This window comes from Saccopteryx bilineata, chromosome 10, assembly GCF_036850765.1.
Source record: "Saccopteryx bilineata isolate mSacBil1 chromosome 10, mSacBil1_pri_phased_curated, whole genome shotgun sequence".
Taxonomy (NCBI): Eukaryota; Metazoa; Chordata; class Mammalia; order Chiroptera; family Emballonuridae; genus Saccopteryx; species Saccopteryx bilineata.
Window position 1 is genome coordinate 7,810,280 of NC_089499.1, and position 20,533 is coordinate 7,830,812.

Consider the following 20,533-nt stretch of genomic DNA (forward strand, 5'->3'; position numbering starts at 1 on the left):
TTTGTTTTGGGTTTTTTTTGTATTTTTCCAAAGTTAGAAGCGGGGAGACAGACAGACTCCTGCATGTGCCCGACGGGGGTCCACCCAGCATGGTCACCAGGGGGCGATGCTCTGCCCATCTGGGATGTTGCTCCCTTGTGGCCAGAGCCATTCTAGCACCTGAGGCAGAGGCCATGGAACCATCCTCAGCACCCGGGCCAACTTTGCTCCAATGGAGCCCTGGCTGTGGCAGAGGAAGAGAGAGACAGAGAGGAAGGAGAGGGGAGGGGTGGAGAAGCAGATGGGCGCTTCTCCTGTGTGCCCTGGCCGGGAATCGAACCCCGGACTTCCACACACCAGGCTGATGCCTTACCTCTGAGCCAACTGGCCAGGGCCATGAATAACTTGTTTTGAAAGGAAGTACGTACCAAGTACACAGAAGTGTGCCTGTCCTGGGAAAACTAGCTGTGGCCGCTCAGCTCTGGGTTCAGAGCCTGGGCTGCGCACTCACTGCGCCCTGGTGCCGGGCAGCATCCCAGGGCACAGGCCGCCGCCTCCTGGCCCCAGCGGCCGTGGGGACCGCTGACATCCCTGGAGAAGGCTGTGTCTTCAGAGTCCCGGCACCGTTGAGTACTTGCAGGGGTTGCCCTCTGTTTCAGGTGTTGGGTCCTATTTTAGCCTCATAATCTCTTCAGGTAAAAAGTTCAGGGTTTTGTCTCTTTAATCCTTTTTATAGTTTAGGAAGCTGACCTAGCGGGGGAAGACAGTTAATGAAGGAATACTAAGTGTACATGGGGGCAGCCTGGTCAGGCTATTCTGGTATTTATTATCATCATCATCAATCTATTTTTGCCCACCCCTGTATAATGTATCTTGGGTGGGTGTAAAAACTTAGGAAATCTGGTTTCCTTAGTTTTCCTTAGAGATAGGTTCTCAGACTTTCCTTGTTTTTGATGACTGTGACAGTTCTGAAGAGTGCTGGTCAGGTACTGTTTAGAGTGTCCCTAAAATGGGATTCGTCCCTTTTTCTCTAGAAAAGGTGTGTGTTTAAGTGTTTGCTCATTTTGAATTGAGTAGTTTTGATTTCTTTTATTGAATTGTAATTCTTTCTGCGTAGCTCCCTTGCTCCCTTTCGGCTGAGGTGGAGGAGGCCCGCACCCTCGTGTGCCCTCTGTGTGCTCCCGAGAGGACTGGCCCTGCAGGGCCCTGGTGCTCTGAGCGGCCGCCCTGAGGACCCGGGGGGGGGGCAGTTCCCTCTGGGGAGAGGGGTGTTTTCACAGGAAGAAGAGAACAGCAAACAGAAAGGACAGACTTTCATTTCTTGGGTGTGACCTTGGATTTCACTTAATACCTTTGCCCTTCGTTTCCACTTCTTAAAATGAGGAAAATAATTATACCAACATTGTATATTGTCATAGGGCTGAGGGAGAGAATGCAGAGGTTTAATGCAGCGCCTGGCCCATCATGTGCATCAGACACACGATTGTGCTTGTCACCATTGTCATCACTGTCACTGGGCAGATGTGGCCAGAGCAGAGAGGCAGGGAACAGGGGCAGTGCTGGCACTGCCCGGGATGAGCGCCCGCGTGCATGCCTGTCCTTCCTGCTCTGCTCCCTGCGCCCAGCTCACTCTCAGACAGGGGGCCCTGCTGCTCTCCACGCCCCGCACTGCGGCCTGCTTGAAATGTTTCGTCCACATTTGTATGGTCGGATGTTTTGCACATGATAGATGCTTAAGAAAGGTGTCTTGTTGAATGCAGACAGCAGGGCTTATTCGGAGCCGGAGTCTGCAGTGGGGCTTTTTCTTGATGTGTGATAAGGTCGGGAGGCAGGCCGCTGAGTCCTGGGCGTGGAACTCAGACTTTCTTCCCTCACAGGCAGTGGAAGCCATTCCCCTGGGCAGTGGCCTGGCAGAAGTGGTGGGAGATCAGTCTCTCTGACCTCGGAGGCTGAGCTGACCATGGGTGGGTGTGGAAGGGGCGGAGGGATTTATCCTGAGACCTGATGCTAGAACTATATGTAGCTAATGTGTCTTGGGCCAGACACTTTGCTGGATGCTTACGGGTGTTGTTCCATTTTATCCTCACAGTGATCTGGTGAGGCCGGAGATTCTAGCCCCGTTTCCCTCAGTGAGTAAGGGCTGCAGCCTGGAGAGTGTAGGGACCTGTGTCCAAGGCCTGTAGCGGGGCTGGAGCTGGAGGTTGAGCCCAGGCGAGTCCCCTCCCCTGAGCCTCCCTTCCCACCATCCACAGGCACCCTTGCCTGCTCGGGCTGGGGGTGAGGATCAGGAGCCCTGTTTTCCGGAAGAGCCGAGGAACGGGTCCTCGATGTTGTGTGCACACCAGTGTAAAGGGATAAAGCCCGAGCTCTAGGTTCTCTGTGTAAATGTGGGGGAAGGATTGTGTTTAAAACAAAGCTGAGGCGTCTTGCACCGGCTGGCTCCCTAGACCAGGTCATCACGAAACCTGAACCTCACACCAAGCCCTGCCTGGCAGACCCACAGCAGCAGCTGCCTGAGCCTGGACACGGTTTCCAGGAGCCCCGCTCAGGGACCCATCACGTGGACATGGATGGCGAGACCCCGGGCTCCTCAGGACCTCAGCTCCCCCTGCGCGGCTTGTGCTGGGGCTTTCCAGCCCGTCCTGTTCTCCCCGGGAGCTCCCACGGTTTAGAACTGCCCAGGCAGGCAGACTGTAGGGGAAATGGACTTGGGAGTGGGGCAGCCTTGGGCTTTAATCCTGGCTCTGCTGCCTGTCAGCCTGTGTCCTTGGACGCGTCCCTTTATGTCTCAGAACCTTGGTTTTCTTATCTGGGGCCCCCGGTTCAGGGTCTCTGCCTGGCTGGCCGGGAGAGTGCTTTGCACTCACTCAGGGCCAGGCTGCGGGCCGGCCACACTGGGCGTGGGCTGGAGGTCCCCTCTGTTCCTTGCTGTGTGGACCTTTTCTGGAGCAGCTTGCCACTCAGCTGACTTCATCAGAGTGGGGGCTCCAAAAGAGGGGTTGAAGGGGGAGACAGGTGCTTTTTTATTGTGGCAAAGAACACACCACATAAAATTTAGCATCTTAACCATTTTCACATGTACAGTTCAGTGGTATTAAATACTCACATTGTTGTGCAACCATCATCACCATCCACCCCCATAACTTCTCACCTGTGAAACAACTTGGTCCATTAAACAAGAGGTCCCCCTCCCCCAGCCCGGCCACCATTCTGCTTTCTGTGTTCATGAATTGGACTTCCTTGGGTACCGCATACAGTGGAATCACATCTGTTTGTCCTTTTGTGACTGGCTCATTTCACTTATTGTCCTCAAGGGTCATAGTCCTGGTAACTTCATTTCAGTAATGACGTCTCACCAGTTTTGCTGTATTCTGTTTGTCAGCAGCCAGTCACCAGGTCCAGTCCCTCCCAAGGGAGGTGAGACATAGGCCTGAGCCCAGGAGGTGGGGTTCTGTGGGGCCGTGTTAGAAGACTGCCTGCCACAGCCTCCATCGGGTGAGGGTCTCCCCTCTGTGCCCGGGACATCTGGACTCCCCTGGCCTGATGCTTCCTCTGTCATCCTCTGTGGGTGCCACGTGCTGTCTCCGCCTCTGTGTCTGTTTCTCACTTGAATATCGAGCAGGCTGGGCTGTGCCCACGCACCTGGCAATGACACAGCGCCTTCCTGCTTCCCGGCCCCCGTCCGCACTTGTTTGTCAAAGGGTCTCTGGTACAGACAGCCTGAGAGCCGTGCCCCTGGGAGCACCCCCCAGCTTGTAACTGCAAGACCCCGCATGGTCTAGCAGGGCTAGCCACGGAGGGCCTTCTGCCCCGGAGCCTTCGCCAGGACATGGCTTCATAAACTTGAGCCTCACAAAGGCTTGACAGTTGCTTCAGGTGCTTCCTTTGCGTCCAGGGACCAGGTGGTCTTAACTTGCTGTGTGTTCAGCATCTTAGAGCCCTGCTGGTATGATACGTGCCACAAGCCATCGTGGACTGGCCACGTGGCCTTCCTGTCTGTCACCCACACACCTGCCCTTGAGGTTGCTGGTTGTGGCGCAGGCATGAGACGGCCCTCCCCGCACCTCACAGCCTCTGTGTCTGCAGTTGGGGGCACTGTAACTCCAGGGTGGTCTTTCTGAGCCTGGCTGCTAGCGGTCACCTCCCCCTCAGAGAGCCTCAGGCCTTCTCTGTGCAGTCGGGGCTCCTCAGCTGCCGCTTTGCCCCGCCCCACCCCCACGGTCCTGCCCCGCCCCACCCCCACGGTCCTGCCCCGCCCCCACGGTCCTGCCCCGCCCCCATGGTCCTGCCCCGCCCCATGACTGCAGCTGCACACCCTCCCCACCCCCCCCACCCCCGCCCCAGGCTATAACTTTGCCTCTGCTAATCCAGCACCTGTTTGGGAGCTGCTCCCCGGCCTGTCTCACCTGTTACCATGGGAACACCTTGTCACTTAAGTGCCTATTCGCTCTTTCAGGGCAGAAGGCAGGTTCTAGTGGGAAAAGTATCACCATGCAGTGAGGAGACCTGGTTGTGCCCTCCTGCCACCAGCCTGCGTCATGAAACCCTAGGCGCTCACCTGGCCTGTGTAGGGAAGTCGTGGGCTGTGCAGAGCCATTCCTCACAGCCCCTTCCAGTGACACTTGTTCTTTGCATGTGCTGTTTATATGCATGTGTGTCAGTGTGTGTGCGTGTGGTGTCTGGTGCATGTCACTGGTGTGTAGTGTGTGCACAGTGTGTGTGTGGGGGTGTGTGTGTGCCTGTGTCGATGCTACAGAGGAATGTCATTATCCCCCTTCCATGATAAGGACATTGAGACCCACAGAAGTCACAAACCTTGCCAAGGCCGTGCAGATGGGGTGTAAAACTGGGTCTTTTGATCTTCAAAACCCACTGACCTATCAGTGGCAAAACCAGGATCAGTAAGACAGGCTACATACACCCTTTGGGGAGCTAATGGTCTGCTACGAGGTCAGCAGATGCTTTCCATAAAGGTCTGGGTGGCGACTGTTTTAGGCTCTGCGGGTCACATGGCCTCTGTTGTGAACACCGTGGCATTGAAAGCAGCAGCGACAGTACACAGTGGGGTGGGTGCTTGTCCCGTAAAACTTGATTCAGAAAAGCAGGTGCCAGGCTCGGTTAGCCTGTGGGCCAGACTGCTGACCCTGGGGCCCTGGAAACGTGTGGGAAGGGGTTCCGAATGGGGAAACTGCCCCTGTGGGCACCTTCCCGCTCACAGGCCTGCCTCTTGGGCCCCAGAGCACTCTGCCCCGGGAGCTGCCCTGAGCATGGCCCTGTTTCTCCTCCCTGGTGGGCTGACCTTCCTGCTGTCCCCATTTCCTCTGCAGTATGTCGGGGCCCCAGTGGCTTATGTCCAGCAGATATTTGTGAAGTCCTCAGTGTCGCCCTGGCACAAGAACCTGCTGACAGTGGACGTGTTCCGCCCCCCGCTGTCCCGGGCCTTCCAGCTGGTGGAGGAGGTGCGGAACCACGTGCTGAGAGACAGGTACTCCTCCAGGACCCAGCCTCCCTGACCCGCCTGCACGGAAGGCAGGGTGGTCCTCTGGGCAACCCCGTTAAGCCAGTCAGCCCTGCGTTTCTCAGCAGCCGGGGTCCGCTGTGGCTGCCCTCCCCCTGCACCTCCGCAGACAGCACAGCCGGGGCCCTGAGCTTCGTCAGCAGGTGTCGGACAGAGAAGGTGTCCCCTGGGCCGACCCCGTGACCGGCCGAGAGCCGCTGTGTCTCAGACGGCGCGCTGCGCAGGGGTTACAGGAGGGGCGGGGCCTGCTCTGTGCTGCGGACACAGCTAGCTGCCTTGTCCCGTCTCCCGCACAGCTCCGGGACCAGGAGCCTGGAGGAGGTGTGCCTGCAGGTGACTGACCTGCTGCCAGGCCTCAGGAAGCTGCAGAACCTCCTGCCCGAGCACGGGTGCCTGCTGCTGTCCCCCGCCAACTTCTGGCAGAATGACCGGGAACACTTCCACGCTGACCCTGACATCATTGGGACCATCCACCAGCACGAGCCCAAGACGCTGCAGACCTCAGCCACGCTTAAAGGTACCTTCAGGGCGGCTTCCCGAGGACACACAAAGGGCCTGTCAGTCAGTCACCACGCCCTCTTTTCTTTTTTTCTTTTCTTTTTTTCTAATTGATTTTAGAGAGCAAGGGGGCGAGAGAGAGAAACATTGATTTGTCGTTCCACTTATTTACACATTCACTGGTTGATTCTTGAATGTGCCCTGACTGGAGATCGAACCCACAACCTTGGTGTATCAGGATGATACTCTAACTGAGCTACCCAGCCAGGGCTTCCTGAGCTCTCTCTGATGGGGCTCTGGCAGATCGGGGTGACCCCTTGTTCCCAGGGTGGAGGTGGGGTGGGGGAGCCGTTGGCGGTTGGCTGTTCAGTGCTGTCTGGCGTCTGCCTGCAGATCTCTTGTTCGGCGTCCCCGGGAAGTACAGTGGGGTGAGCCTGTACAGCAGGAAGAGGATGGCCTCGTACACCATCACGTTGGTCTTCAGGCGCTACCATGCCGAGTGAGGATGCTGCCGCGGGGCCCCTGCCCGGGCTGTGGGTGCCCTGGTACTCTGAGTAGTCCCTTTGCCGGCTGGAGTGGCCGGATTGCCCGGGAATGTGCAGTGTGTAGGCTTCCTGTCAGTGTGTTTGTATCCCTTAGACTGCGGGATGCTGACTGCCCGCATTGCAGGGGTCCAGAGGAAGGGACTAGGGCAGAGCTGGCAAGCAGTGTCCCCACTAGTCTCTGGAGCCTAGGGCAGGGGTCCCCAGCTGCTCACTGCTCAGCCCCCCGAGCCCTGAGAGCCCTCCCAGCAGAGCACTGCCGGTGCTCCCTAGCCAGGGAGGTCTGCAGCCACCTCCAACTGGCTGCCCGGGGCCTCGGCTGGCGGTGGCGTGCTTGGTCGGAGAAAGGCTGCTGCTCCCCGCCGGAGACGCTCCCTCAGGCCCAGGGAGGAGGGAAGCTTTGCCCCTTCCAGGGATTGTCTTTGTCCTCTGCACCACCACGGACAGTCCATCCAGCCCGCCCCGCCCCGACCAGGTTCCTGGGCAGCCTGCGGGCCCGCCTGATGCTGCTGCACCCCAGCCCCAACTGCAGCCTGCGGGCCGAGAGCCTGGTCCACGTGCACTTCAAGGAGGAGATTGGCGTCGCCGAGCTCATCCCCCTCGTGACCACCTACATCATCCTGTTTGCCTACATCTACTTCTCCACACGTAGGTCACGGCAAGGAGAAGGGGCATTCCCGGCCCACTGGCCCCTCTGCTCCTGAGCTGGCTTGTCCTGTGGTCACAAAAGCCAGGGCTTTGTCCCCCAGCAGTGTCAGGGGCCTGGGTGGGTGCAGGGCTCCTCGGGAGAAGACGCTTCCTAGGTTAGGTCCCCAGAGACACTGTCCCTAAGACTGGGAGGTGAAGTGGCTGCTCTTTTCTTTGGTTGAACCAGGTGCCTCCCCTTCCTCTGCTGTCAGGGCACACACTGCTCCTAGCAACCCAGTTCAGGGCCTTGTGTGCCAGGGGCAGGGGAGGTGCTGCCCTGACGTGCCCCCTCTGGCCTCTAGGCAAGATCGACATGGTCAAGTCCAAGTGGGGGCTGGCCCTGGCCGCCGTGGTCACAGTGCTCAGCTCCCTGCTCATGTCCGTGGGACTCTGCACACTCTTCGGCCTGACGCCTACCCTCAATGGCGGGTAGGTCCCCAGCAGTCTCCACGGGGCCACAGGGTGTGGGTCCTCAGGCCAGAGAGCCTCGGACCTCGGGGCCTGCTTGGGGGTGGGCACGTTCTTTTTCTGACATTTCAGAAGTGTGTTTTTTCCTCTGTAAGTTACCTGGCTTGTATTCATACATATGCATTTGTAGTATACCAGTATATATATGTCATACATATGGTATGTGTATACATATATAGTGTATATTTGTGTATAGGACATGTTTGTGTACATGTATGTTTATGCATGGGTATGTATGGCTGTTACATATGTGTGTATATATACAAATGTGTTAATGGATATGTGTGTTTTATATATTACATTCATACACATGTGCATATTGCTTTTTTTTGTTTTGTTTTGTTTTTCATATTGCTTCTTGATAGCTTAAGCCACAGATGGTGTAAGATAGAGAAGCATCCATTTCTTCCTTTTTTACTATTAAGACATGTAAATGCCTAGTAAAATAGGTCATTTTAGAGAGCTTTTAATTTTATTTTATTTTTTGTATTTTTCTGAAGCTGGAAATGGGGAGAGATAGACAGACTCCCGCATGCGCCTAACCGGGATCCACCCGGCACGCCCACCAGGGGCGACGCTCTGCCCACCAGGGGGCGATGCTCTGCCCCTCCCGGGGCATCGCTCTGCCGAGACCAGAGCCACTCTAGCGCCTGGGGCAGCGGCCAAGGAGCTATCCCCAGCGCCCAGGCCATCTTTGCTCTAATGGAGCCTTGGCTGCGGGAAGGGAAGAGAGAGACAGAGAGGAAGGAGGGGGGGTGGAGAAGCAAATGGGCGCTTCTCCTATGTGCCCTGGCCTGGAATCGAACCCGGGTCCCCCGCACGCCAGGCCGACGCTCTATCGCTGAGCCAACCGGCCAGGGCCGAGAGCTTTTAATTTTTTTAGCAAGAGAGAGACAGATGGGGAAAGATGAGAAACATCAACTTGTAGTGTGTCACTTTAGTTCATTGATTCCTTCTCATACGTGCCTTGACTGGGGGGGTTCAAGCCAGTCATCCCACACTGAAGCTGGATGGGCTCGTGCTTAAGCCAGCGCCTTGGGGTTTCAAACCTGGGAACTCAGTGTCATAGGTGGACATTCTGTCCACTGCACTATCGATAATCAGGCTAGAGTAAGCTTTTTTAAAGGTACCGGTTGGGTGCTCGCTTCGGCAGCACATATACTAAAATTGGAACAATACAGAGATTAGCATGGCCCCTGTGCAAGGATGACACACAAATTCGTGAAGTGTTCCATATTTTAAAAAAGAAAAAGAAAAAAAATAAAATAAATAAAGGTACCAGTTGGCCCTGGCTGGTGGCTGAGTGGATAGCGTTTCAGCTGGTGTGTGGATATTCCAGGTTCAATCCCTGGTCAGGGCACACAGAACCAACCATCTGCTTCTTTCCCCCTCCATTTCCCCTTCTCTCCCTCTCCCCCTCCTGCAGCCAGTGGCTCAGTTGGTTCGAGCATGGCCCTGGCACTGATAGCTTGGTTGGTCCAAGCGTGTCAGCCTCAGGCGCTAAAAATAGCTCAGTACTCAGGCATTGGCCCTAGATGGGATTGCTAGGCAGATGCTGGTCAGGGTGCATGTGGGAGTCTGCCTCACGATCTCCCTTCCTCTCACTTAAAAAAATAAAAAAGGATAGGCACCCTCTATAAGTTGTCACCTTTCCATTGATAACTGCTTTCCCTTGCCATTTCTCTTTGAATCTGGGGCTGGGGGCCCTTCCCTGGGTTGTTTTCAGGCTTCAGTCTCCTTGGCCCTGCCCACCTGTTTGTACTAACCAATGGCCTGTCCCTACCTTGGTTTGTCAGGCTGTTGCAGAAACAGCAATTGTATGTGTTCTGTCCCTCTCCCTGCTCTTAGAACACCTGCCTCCTTTCTTGAGCCTGCTGGTGCTCAACACCCCTCCTCCGTAGTTGTCCGCTGTGGCCTCTGCAGAGCCCTCACTTCCCCGGCCCCACAGCAGAGGTCCTGGGGAGGTCGCCCCGGCTCTGCCCTTGGGGCAGCCTCCTCTCGTGGTCCTGCACTAGCAACGTGAGCCTGTGGTCTCGGAGAGCCGGCGGTTCTCTCAGGAACCGCTCAGCACCGCTGCTCCTAGCTGAGCATGCTTTAGGCCAGGGGTCGGGAACCTTTTTGGCTGAGAGAGCCATGAACGCCACATATTTTAAAATGTAATTTCGTGAGAGCCATACAATGACCCGTGTACGTTCCCGACCCCTGCTTTTGGCTGTTCTCACCCCCTGATCCAGTCTTTGTGGCTGGGTCTGGGGTGCTGCTGTGGGGCGGACCCTGTCTCCCCGGCCGGGGAGCCCGTGTGGGAGGACAGGGCAGCGCTCCTTCCGCCATGCTGGGTGTGGGGTGGGGGCCTGCAGACCGAGCGCTGTAGCCAGGGCCCTGTTGGGGGCAGCTGTGGGAGGGTGAGGGTTCTGCCCTGTGCTTGTAGGGGTCCCTCGCAGCCCCCACTATGGGCTGCAAACCCCACAGCCCCTCTGGCTTCCCGGGGCCAGGGTCTGTTGAGAGCTGGCTGTGCTGGGGGCCTCCTCAGCACTGTCTTCAACCTCCCCGTTCCCAGCGAGATTTTCCCGTACCTTGTGGTGGTGATCGGGCTGGAGAATGTGCTGGTGCTCACCAAGTCCGTGGTCTCCACGCCCGTGGACCTCGAAGTGAAGCTGCGCATTGCCCAAGGTACCGACATGGGGGGTGCTCGGGACTGGGGGTAATGCCGTGGGGGGGGTGCTCGGGACTGGGGGTGATGCCGCGGGGGGGGGTGCTCGGGACTGGGGGTGATGCCGCGGGGGGGGGGTGCTCGGGACTGGGGGTGATGCCGCGGGGGGGGGTGCTCGGGACTGGGGGTGATGCCGCGGGGGGGGTGCTCGGGACTGGGGGTGATGCCGCGGGGGGGGTGCTCGGGACTGGGGGTGATGCCGCGGGGGGGGTGCTCGGGACTGGGGGTGATGCCGCGGGGGGGGTGCTCGGGACTGGGGGTGATGCCGCGGGGGGGGTGCTCGGGACTGGGGGTGATGCCGCGGGGGGGGTGCTCGGGACTGGGGGGTGATGCCGCGGGGGGGTGCTCGGGACTGGGGGTGATGCCGCGGGGGGGGGCGGTAATGCCACGGTGTGGGGGGATGCTCCGGGTTGGAGGCTGTGTGCGCCCCCTCTGCTGAGAAAGTGGAGCCCAGGCACATCCTTGCTCGGGCTCCAGTATAATACTGGGTGGGCCACCAGATCCTAACGGCTTGTTAGCACGTGCCCTGAGGGACGTGGCATCACCAGACTGGACTTGGTCCTGGCTCATGGGTCATTAGGAAGGCAAACCAGACTCTGCTGTGGGGCTCTGGAGTGGTGGCTCCTGCCCGGGCTGGTGACTTCTCTTCCTGTCACTCCAGCGCAATAGGCCTGGGGCTGGTTACTTCAGAGCTGCTGTCTGCACAGCTGCCAGGAAACCCGTCATCTCAGTGGCAGAAGCTGGGGAACTGGGTTCTAGGCCTTGAGCTCGCATGCTTGTCCTCCTCTTCCCGCCTGTCCATGGGGACAGGGCTGGGGCAGGCTGTTCAGTCTGCAGGCCTGTGGGCAGCCGTGGGCGGCCGGGCCCTGCTCTGAATGTGGAGTTCCAAGGAGGTTCAGGGAAGTGGCCCTTACCCGGGAGGAGCCCAGAGCCTCACACTGTGACCATGGGTAGCGGGGCCCGCCGTGGGGAGGCCCTGAGGAGGAACAGAGCTAGGTCTTCCGTCCCTTGAGCCATTCTGCCGCATGGCAGGCAGGCACACACACACCGTGCCCGTGCGGACCGGACAGGAGCACCATGTGGAGGTGGATGCGTCGGCATGGGTGGCGGTTGGTTTGCTCAGCCAGCACCCCAGGCGTCCCCTCCTGCCGCAGCTGTTCAGTGATGGCCGCCCCTTGGAGCCCAGGCAGCAGCAGAGCCCTGAGGGTGTGGCCCTTGCGGGGAACGGCTGCAGCGGAAGGCTGGGTGCCTGTCCCATGTCTTTGTCCTCTGAGGACGATAAGGTGGTGGGAGACGGGAAGCAGAGGTCAGGCGCTGGCCCCATGGCTCTGTTGCCCCTGCAGGCCTCAGCTGTGAGAGCTGGTCTATCATGAAGAACATGGCCACAGAGCTCGGCATCATCCTCATTGGCTACTTTACCCTCGTGCCCGCCATCCAGGTGAGGAAGGCCCTGGGGCCACTCTTTGGCTGAGTGTGGGGCCTCTGCGGGGCTCCCCAGCTGAGCAGCCAGGTGCAGGGTGCACCCCTCTCAGTGCAGGAACCTCACCTATGAGACGGGCCCTGCTAGCCGCCAGGATGGTGCTTAGCATGCGCAGTGCTCCTGACGAGTCGGTGCAGAGCACAGGAAGCTCTGGTGGGGCAGCGGGACTGAGTGCCTAGCCTGCAGGCTCTGCTTTTGACCGTCTTCTTACTCTCCACCATTCAGCCACGGGGCAGGAGGGCTCAGTGTGCAGGGCAGAGGCTGGCGGCTGGCTAGAATTCCACCCGAGGGAAGAGGCGGCCAGCCCTGGGGAGGACCTGGACATGATGACACTCTCCCCTCCCATCTTCCCTGACCCCCAGCTGCAGCCTCTAGACACACACCCTCCACCCCTATAGGAGGTCCACCCTCCATTGCCCAGAGTGGCCATCTTGGGACAGAGCTTGTTCCTTCTTAGGGCCGAGTCACCGTAAGTCCCTTTGGCCTCTCTCTCCCTCCGTTGGCCAGGAACCTTTTTGAGAGCCCTGGTAGGGGTCAGACCTGGCTCTGGGTAGGTGCTGGTCACGGCCCATGAGCAGGATGGGGGGCTCAGTGCAGAAGGGCTTGCCTGGTGCAGGCTGGTGGAGCTCAGAGCTTTCCAGTGGATCAGACTCTCCTCTCTAGAGGGATCAGAAGGTTCAGGGAGAGCACCCACTCTTCAGCCTCATCTGGGTCAAGATTCCAGAGGTCTCTGCTGCCCCCTGGTGGAAAGGGAGGGAGCCGCCAGCACTGTCCTTTGGCCACGCCCAGAATCAGAAAGACACCTCTTTGCTGAGCCCTGCCCGCAGATGCTGAGGCACCTGCGGGCAGAAAACAGCTTCCTAAGGTGCCGCTGGGCAGAGGTGACGGCTCCCCTGCTTCTGTTCTGATTCCAGGAGTTCTGTCTCTTTGCCGTCGTGGGCCTGGTGTCTGACTTCTTCCTTCAGATGCTGTTTTTCACCACCGTCCTGTCCATTGACATCCGCCGGATGGAGGTAGGAGTGGACAGAGCCCCACCCCACCCTCCTCCTCGGCCCTGGCTGTGCTCACCCCAGGCCACAGCCTCAGGCCCTGACCCCTGTGCCTGAACAGCTGGCGGACCTGAACAAGCGGCTGCCCCCTGAAGCCTGCCTGCCCCCCACTAAGCCAGTGGGGCGTCCAGCGCGCTTTGAGCGGCAGCTGGCTGTGCGGCCGTCCACCCCGCACACCATCACGCTGCAGCCGTCCTCCTTCCGGAACCTGCGGCTCCCCAAGCGGCTGCGCGTCGTCTACTTCCTGGCCCGGACCCGCCTGGCGCAGCGTCTCATCATGGTACCTCCCACCCCTGCCCTCACCCGAGAGCCAGCCTGCAAGTCCCTCTTGAAGTTTGCGTTTTGCCTTAGAGGGGGATGGGTGGCTTCCTTCCGCTCAGACCCTGGTGGCTTCTCCTGTCCCCGGAAATGAGTGGGGTCGTCATCTCCCCAGAGTGACCCAGGGTGCTCGGGCATGGAACCAGCACTGTTGCCTGAGTCGAGGTTCATTGGCCGCTAGCGCTATGCGGGCATCAGGAAATGCTGGGCTGGGGCAGCGGAGGAGCAGGCTGGCTGCTGGCGGACAGGGCCTTGCCCAAGGAGTCAAAGCAAGGGGGCGACCAGGATCTGTGGGTGTCTCCGGAGCAGGGCAGGAAGCTGGTCCCTCTTGCCATGGGAATGGCAGCAGCTTTGTGGTCCCCCCTGAGATGGGGGCTAGGGGTGGGGAGGTCTGTATCAGACCTGAGGATGCGTTTCCATTGCCTGGAAACCCAGACCCTGACCATGGAAAGGGAACTAGGTCCCTCCCATGGCAGCTGGCTCCAGGTGGTAGTGGGAGGACTTGGGGAGGCAGAGGGATGGACAATCGGGGCGTCGTCCTCTCCCCCCATGCCCGAGAGCCAAGCCAGCAGGGGGTTGGGGCTGCCCCATACTCCTGCTGAGCACCCGACGCCCCACTGCAGGCTGGCACCGTTGTCTGGATTGGCATCCTGATGTACACAGACCCAGCAGGGCTGCGCACCTACCTTGCTGCCCAGGTGACGGAACAGAGCCCACTGGGCGAGGGTGCCCTGACTCCCATGCCTGTGCCTGGGGGCGTGCTGCCTGCCAGCCACCCGGACCCTGCCTTCTCTATCTTCTCACCGGATGCCCCTAAGCTACCCGAGAATCATACATTGCCTGGGCAGAGGCCCGAGTCTCGGGGTCCGGTAGAGGGTGTACATGACAGCCCTGTCCCAGAGGTCACCTGGGGGCCTGAGGATGAGGAACTATGGAGGAAATTGTCCTTCCGTCACTGGCCAACACTCTTCAGCTACTACAACATCACACTGGCCAAGAGGTAAGGTGGGACATACCAGTCGCCACTTCCCCTCCCGTTTGGGGACAGCAGCTCACTGTCCCCAAACATCCCTGTTCGCCCTGGGGCAGGAAAGGACTGGTTTGGATCGTTGCCTAGCCCGCACCACAGTGTCGGCTGCCTGGGCGCTGGTGTCTGATGGAAGGCTGAGCTGCCAGACTGGGCTTGGGAGGGTCTCCCATGCCCCCAGCAGCAGGGACCTGCTCTCAGGGCGGTCTTGGGAGTTTGGTAGATTGAGCTGAGTCGTGTGGGGAGTGTGGGGAGTAGGGGGGATGTTGGCAGGAGGGACCCTTTTGAGGCCTCCTGGCTGACTGAGGTTGCTCACTGCTCGGCCCCAGATACATCAGTCTGCTGCCTGTCATCCCAGTCACCCTCCGCCTGAACCCCAGGGAGGCTCTGGAGGGGCGGCACCCTCAAGACAGCCGCAGTGCCTGGCCCCCGCCGCAGCCTGGGACTGCTGGGCTCTGGGAGGCTGGCCACAAGGGGCCAGGAGGGGCGCCGGCCCACAGAGACATCACCCTGTACAAGTAAGGCCCTAGGGGTGGGCGAGGCGTGCCTGACTGTGGGGTGGGTGAGGCTTGCCTGACAGTGGGGTGGGCGAGGCGTGCCTGACGGCGTCCCTCTGGGCGCAGGGTGGCGGCACTGGGCCTGGCAGCGGGCATTGTCCTCGTGCTGCTGCTGCTCTGTCTCTATCGCGTGCTCTGCCCGCGCAACTATGGGCAGCCAGGCGGCGGGGCTGGTCGGCGGCGGCGTGGAGACCTGCCCTGTGATGACTACGGCTACGCGCCACCCGAGACAGAGATTGTGCCCTTGGTGCTGCGTGGGCACCTCATGGTGAGTGTGGGGGTACGCCTGGGCCTGGGCCAGGCCATGCCTATCTGTGCCCGTGCCCACGGCCGTGCTGCCCCACAGGACATCGAGTGTCTGGCCAGTGACGGCATGCTGCTGGTGAGCTGCTGCCTGGCGGGCCACGTGTGTGTGTGGGACGCGCAGACTGGGGACTGCCTCACGCGCATCCCGCGCCCCAGGTAGGTGTCTGCCCCCATCAGGCCCCACCCCATGCCCTGCTGTCCCTGCTGTCCTTACCCCCCTCTTGCCCGCAGGCAGCGCCGTGACAGTAGCAGCGTGTGTGAGGCTCAGGAGAGCTGGGAGCGGCTGTCGGACAGCGGTAAGAGTGGCCTGGAGGAGCCTGGGGACAGCCCTCCGCTGCGGCACTGTCCCCGGGGCCTTCCGTCTCCTTCCCTCTTCGGGGACCAGCCAGACCTCACCTGCCTGATTGACACCAACTTCTCTGTTCGGCCACGGCTCTCAGAGCCTGCTCAGCCCGAGCCCAGGCACCGGGTGGGCTGTGGCCGCTCTCGGGACAACCCGGGCTACGACTTCAGCCGCCTGGTGCAGCGAGTGTACCAGCAGGAGGGGCTTGCTCCAGTCCACTCGCCAGCCCTGCGCCCACCGTCCCCAGGGCCTATGCTGCCTCAGACTCTGGAGGACGAGGGTGGCTGTTCTGAGAAGAGCTCGCCAACCCTCGCCTGGGCCCCCAGTGCCAACGGCTCCATCTGGAGCCTGGAGCTGCAGGGCAGCCTCATTGTGGTGGGCCGGAGCAGTGGCCGGCTGGAGGTGGGCAGGGGCCGGGGGCGGCGGGGGGGTCGGAGCAGTGGCCGGCTGGGGGTGGGCGGGGGCCGGGGGCGGCGGGGGGCCGGAGCAGTGGCTGGCTGGGGGTGGGCGGGGGCCAGGGCCTGTCCAGCCGCAGGTGCTCATGGCCCTGGGCTTGCAGGTGTGGGACGCCATTGAGGGAACACTGCGCTGCAGCAGTGAGGAGGTGTCCTCGGGAATCACCGCCCTCGTCTTCCTGGACAGAAGGTGAGTGCCAGGCGCCTGGCTCAGTGCCCGCCATCCCAGCCCTTCCTGGCCTGGCCACAGAGGTTTGAGTCCCAGCTCCCCTCACTGCTGTGTGTGGCTGGACTGCCCTTCTTGGTGTCCCGGCTGCTGGTCCCCCTTGATGGGAGGGCGGTAAGTGGGTGCGAGCACCTAGGCCCAAGCCTGACACCTGGTAAGCTCCCCGTCCACGGTCTCCTTCCTTACCCCTCTGGAGAGGCCTCTCAGAAGGCTCTTGGTGTTGACCTTTGAGTTCCTTGGCTGTTTTCTGTTATAGAAAGGTGCATTTGCAGGAGAACCTTCTTAAAACTTGACTGTTAATGCCTGCTCTCAGCTCCCTCCTCAGCACGCTCTTGGCTGTGGTGGTCCTGGGTTCCACCTGCACACTCCCTGGCTGGGGGGCGGGGGGGTCTGCCACTCTGGGAGCCCAGGTACATCCTTCTGAATGCTTCACTTGCCCATTCCGGGCTGGCTCTTCCTTCCGGGGCCCCTGACCATCGGCACTATCTAAGCTGGAGCCTTTTGTTTTCTTGGGGTAGGAGAGGTACCTCTGGCCTTGAGCTCTCATTCCTGCAGCTGTCACTCCTGCCGTCACAGGTGTCTCTCACAAGCCTTGGCCAACATGCCACCCTCCAGCTTGGCCAAGTTCATTGGGACACTCCCACTCTTGGAAATGCTTCCCTGTTGCTTGTTTTTCGATTTAGAGAAAACCCACACACATGAGCCCAACCTTTAAAGTTCCTGGTGACTGGTCTCTCTCCCTCTCCCCCTCCCCCCCCGTACCATGTCTCCCCTGGCCGTGGGCCCTCGTTCGTGGGCAGAGGTTAGAAACATTGCCTTTTGCTGGAGTATGGTTTTGAACTCTACTCGCTTCTAGGCTTTGGGGCCAGTGGGAAAATACTCCCATCTCTGCTTGTTAACTTGTGCCTGTGAACACCTGGGCAGTGAAGAAAATCCTATTTCCTTGTGGAAAAAGCAAATGGAGTGGGTGGTGCTTGTTCAAAGCTGATTTCAAGACAGCAGCACCTGCTGCAGCTCCCAAACAGCCCTCCACTTCCAGTCCTGCTTCCCTCCTCAGAAGCCTCTTTTTTCTTTTAATTTTTTAAATTCATTTTAGGAGAGAGAAAGGGAGAGAGACAGGGAGAGAGAGAGAGAGAGGAGAGAGAGAGAGAAGGTGGGGAGGAGCTGGAAGCATCAACTCCCATATGTGCCTTGACCAGGCAAGCCCAGGGTTTCGAACCGGCGACCTCAGCATTTCCAGGTCAATGCTTTATCCACTGCACCACCACAGGTCAGGCAGAAGAAGCCTCTCTTATCTCCAGGCTGTGGGAGCCCTCCACATGCTGGTTTTTAACGGGCCCACCCTTATGGGGTGGGGACTAGTGTCCCTATCTCAAAGATGAATAAACGGGCAGAGGGTAAGAGTGACCTGTGCTTCCCTCCTGGCCGGGGTCTCACTGAGCCTGGCCAAGCCTGTGGGCTTGGTCCCAAGGCTGGGGGCTCTGAGGATGAGCCCCCTGGCCGTGCTTTCTTTCAGAATCGTGGCTGCCCGGCTCAATGGTTCCCTGGATTTCTTCTCCTTAGAAAGCCACGCTGCCTTCAGCCCCCTGCAGTTCCGAGGTCAGAGGCTCTGGGCCTGTGTCTAGTGGGTGGAGAACGGGGTCTGTCTGCAAGGTGTCTTCTCAGACGCCCTCACTTAGTTGTTGTCCTCAGGGCAGGGCAGCTCTCCCACAGCCCCCATGTACAGCAGCAGTGACACGGTGGCCTGTCGCCTGACCCACACAGTGCCCTGCGCACACCAGAAACCTATCACAGCCCTGAAGGCTGCTGCTGGGCGCCTCGTGACTGGGAGCCAAGACCACACGCTGCGGGTGAGAGCTGGCTTTGTCTCTGGGCACTGCAGTGACCTAGCACAGGGGATGGGGCCTGGGGGTCGGGCAGAGGCCGGAGGTGTCCTGGGGAAGGGACTTCCTGGCCCCGTGGCTGCACTCTGGAGCTGATACACATCCCTGCCCCAGGTGTTCCGTCTGGAGGACTCGGGCTGCCTCTTCACCCTGCAGGGCCATTCAGGGGCCATCACGACTGTGTACATTGACCAGGTGAGGGGTCCATGGGTGGCCCTTGTTTCTGACTCCTGGGAGGTGGAGCGAGGGCCCCCGCGCACAGGGCCAAGGTTTCTGTCACTGACCTGGCTCCCTGGGCTGGTTCCTCTAGACCATGGTGTTGGCCAGTGGAGGACAGGATGGAGCCATCTGTTTGTGGGACGTGCTGACCGGCAGCCGGGTCAGTCACATGTCCGCTCACTGTGGGGATGTCACCTCCCTCACCTGCACCACCTCCTGCGTCATCAGCAGTGGCCTGGACGACCGCATCAACATCTGGGACCGCAGCACAGGTGTCATGCTCAACTCCATCCAGCAGGTAGGCAGGGTGGGGCCAGCGTGCTCCCTGTTTCTGGGGAGGACTTGACACTGATCCTATCGTGTCCTTGCCTCTAGGATCTGGGCTGTGGTGCAAGCTTGGGTGTCATCTCAGACAACCTGCTGGTGACCGGTGGTCAAGGCTGTGTCTCCTTTTGGGACCTAAACTATGGGGACCTGTTACAGACAGTCTACCTGGGTAAGAACAGTGAGGCCCAGCCCGCCCGCCAGATCCTGGTGCTGGATAATGCTGCCATCGTCTGCAACTTCGGCAGCGAGCTCAGCCTGGTGTACGTGCCCTCCGTGCTGGAGAAGCTGGACTGAGGGCCAGGGCCGCCCATGTTCTGGACCTAGACTGGGGAGTGGCTGAGTCTTCCAGAAGCTGCTTCTGAACTGTCCTGCTTCAGGACTGTAATATTAAACTTTTTTAAAAACCACACCTGCCGGGGGCCTCGTGAGCCACTTGCGTCTTCCTCACAGGAGCTCTTTCCTGTGCCTGAGCCTCCAGCACTCCCTAAGCCCTTCCCAGCTCAGCTGCCCTAGGAAGGAGCCAGACAGGAAGTGTATGGGGATGATGACGGGGTGGGGGGAGGCCTTCTCAACCACTTCAGAGGTGTGGAAGCCGAGGATGGCCCCAACGCCACCCTCCCACCTATGCAAGCTCACTGAGGGTGCCAGGTTTCCAGTGGCGGCACTAGGGCTCAGTCTCCCTCTCGGAGGCAGCAAGGGGCAGACACTGGCCACAGAACAGGTTGGTTTATTACTTTAACAGCAAAGAGCTGAAAAGATGTCAGGTCCCAGAGGAACAGAACCTGACCCAAAGCCTGCAGTACATCTCCACCCCACAGGGGTGCGGGCCGGGCCAGGTAGGGCTAAAGGCAGCAGGAATGGGAGGGTTCGGGCCCACCTCAACAGGGCCTGCTGGACACAGGCAGACAGGTGAGATGACGTAGTGTTAAGGACCGAGCTGGTGAGCCTGTTCAGGTTTTGTTGAGCGTCCACAGTGGATCCAGAAGACTGAGGGGGTCATCGGTGGCCCGGGCAGCATGCAGCCCCTGCCCATTGTGGGCCTGCAGGAAACTCTGCTTGCTCATCCGCTGCTTTCCCCGCAAGGAGCTGTCCAGGGAGAAGGCCTCCGGGGTGAGAGAGGCCAGCAGCTCTAAGGAGGACGACGGGGGCCCTGGGCTGGGGATCTCGGAAACTGGCTGCTGCTGCTCGGGCTGCGGGGCCTCTGGCAGAGGTGAAGAGAGGAGGGGCGGAGAGGAGGATGGGGGCTGGGGGGGCTCCGGGAGGCTGGCTGGCAGCAAGCCTGGGGGCTCTCCAGGGCCTGGCAGGCAGGTAGCCGGGGAGTCCAAGCCCCCAGGAGGCCGTACGCTGAGCTTGGCAATAGTGGCCTGGATGGAGCTGATGGGAACGTCCCCACCAAGGACCAGGTCCTGGGAGTCCTGCGGAAGGTTATTCTGAAAAGACAGAAGCGGGTGAAGAAGGGGTCCACAAAGCTCTGGCTATCCCAGCAGCCAGACAGGAAAGGGTGAATGAGTCCACAAGGCTTTGACTATCTCAGCAGCCCTTTCCTTCCTTACCTTCTGGCTGGTACAAGTACCAGCCACAGGTTTGCAGGGCGGGGGCACGCCATGGCGCTGCAGGACCTGCTCCACGTGTCTCACCACTGCCTCGTGGCAGAACTTGAGCTGCAGCTGCAAAGGCACGTGACGGGGTCAGCAGGAGCAGCCCACCCCAGGCAGGCGCCTCTCCCGGCCCGGATGTACCTTCTCCTGCAGCATGTGTTTCCTCTGCTGCCGCATGCGCCTCACCAGCCGAGCAAGCTCAGGGAGCCCGCTCCCCGCCTCCACCTCCTGCACAGCTGCGTAGAGCAGGGCAAAGGCTCCCGTGCGGCCCACCCCGGAGCTGTAGCAAGAAGGGAAGTGAGGCCGAGAACACCCCCCCCCCCAACCCTTGGCAGCTGCTCGG

The 20,533-nt window shown here is 60.0% G+C and overlaps 2 protein-coding genes and 1 non-coding gene across 5 annotated transcripts in view; 2 read left to right on the plus strand and 1 right to left on the minus strand.

Moving 5' to 3' along the window:
- The window catches only part of SCAP (SREBF chaperone), a 51,201-nt gene extending 32,202 nt beyond the window's left edge, over positions 1-18,999 (plus strand). Inside the window, exons 4-24 of one of the 2 annotated variants that reach the window (XM_066244560.1) lie at positions 5,307-5,464; positions 5,794-6,014; positions 6,389-6,494; positions 7,013-7,185; positions 7,527-7,653; positions 10,250-10,362; positions 11,746-11,840; positions 12,797-12,895; positions 12,993-13,211; positions 13,873-14,249; positions 14,606-14,794; positions 14,900-15,101; positions 15,180-15,295; positions 15,371-15,435; positions 15,580-15,884; positions 16,042-16,127; positions 17,680-17,762; positions 17,856-18,013; positions 18,161-18,241; positions 18,357-18,563; positions 18,641-18,999. In XM_066244560.1, coding sequence (XP_066100657.1) covers positions 5,307-5,464; positions 5,794-6,014; positions 6,389-6,494; positions 7,013-7,185; positions 7,527-7,653; positions 10,250-10,362; positions 11,746-11,840; positions 12,797-12,895; positions 12,993-13,211; positions 13,873-14,249; positions 14,606-14,794; positions 14,900-15,101; positions 15,180-15,295; positions 15,371-15,435; positions 15,580-15,884; positions 16,042-16,127; positions 17,680-17,762; positions 17,856-18,013; positions 18,161-18,241; positions 18,357-18,563; positions 18,641-18,886 — 3,426 coding nt within the window. In that variant the 3' untranslated portion in view covers positions 18,887-18,999. Of the gene's footprint in view, positions 1-5,306; positions 5,465-5,793; positions 6,015-6,388; positions 6,495-7,012; positions 7,186-7,526; positions 7,654-10,249; positions 10,363-11,745; positions 11,841-12,796; positions 12,896-12,992; positions 13,212-13,872; positions 14,250-14,605; positions 14,795-14,899; positions 15,102-15,179; positions 15,296-15,370; positions 15,885-16,041; positions 16,128-17,679; positions 17,763-17,855; positions 18,014-18,160; positions 18,242-18,356; positions 18,564-18,640 lie in introns of both variants that reach the window. The other variant, XM_066244559.1, reaches the window with a different exon arrangement.
- Positions 8,830-8,933, plus strand: LOC136314797 (U6 spliceosomal RNA). Its single transcript, XR_010727379.1, has one exon. It is a non-coding gene; the product is annotated as a U6 spliceosomal RNA (small nuclear RNA).
- A 284-nt stretch (positions 19,000-19,283) lies between the features above and the next one.
- PTPN23 (protein tyrosine phosphatase non-receptor type 23) overlaps positions 19,284-20,533 on the minus strand; it is a 36,266-nt gene continuing 35,016 nt past the window's right edge. For both annotated transcript variants that reach the window (XM_066244652.1, XM_066244653.1), the window contains exons 23-25: positions 20,332-20,470; positions 20,146-20,259; positions 19,284-20,022 (exon numbers count right to left, since the gene is read on the minus strand). In XM_066244652.1, coding sequence (XP_066100749.1) covers positions 19,543-20,022; positions 20,146-20,259; positions 20,332-20,470 — 733 coding nt within the window. In that variant the 3' untranslated portion in view covers positions 19,284-19,542. The remainder of the gene's footprint in view (positions 20,023-20,145; positions 20,260-20,331; positions 20,471-20,533) is intronic.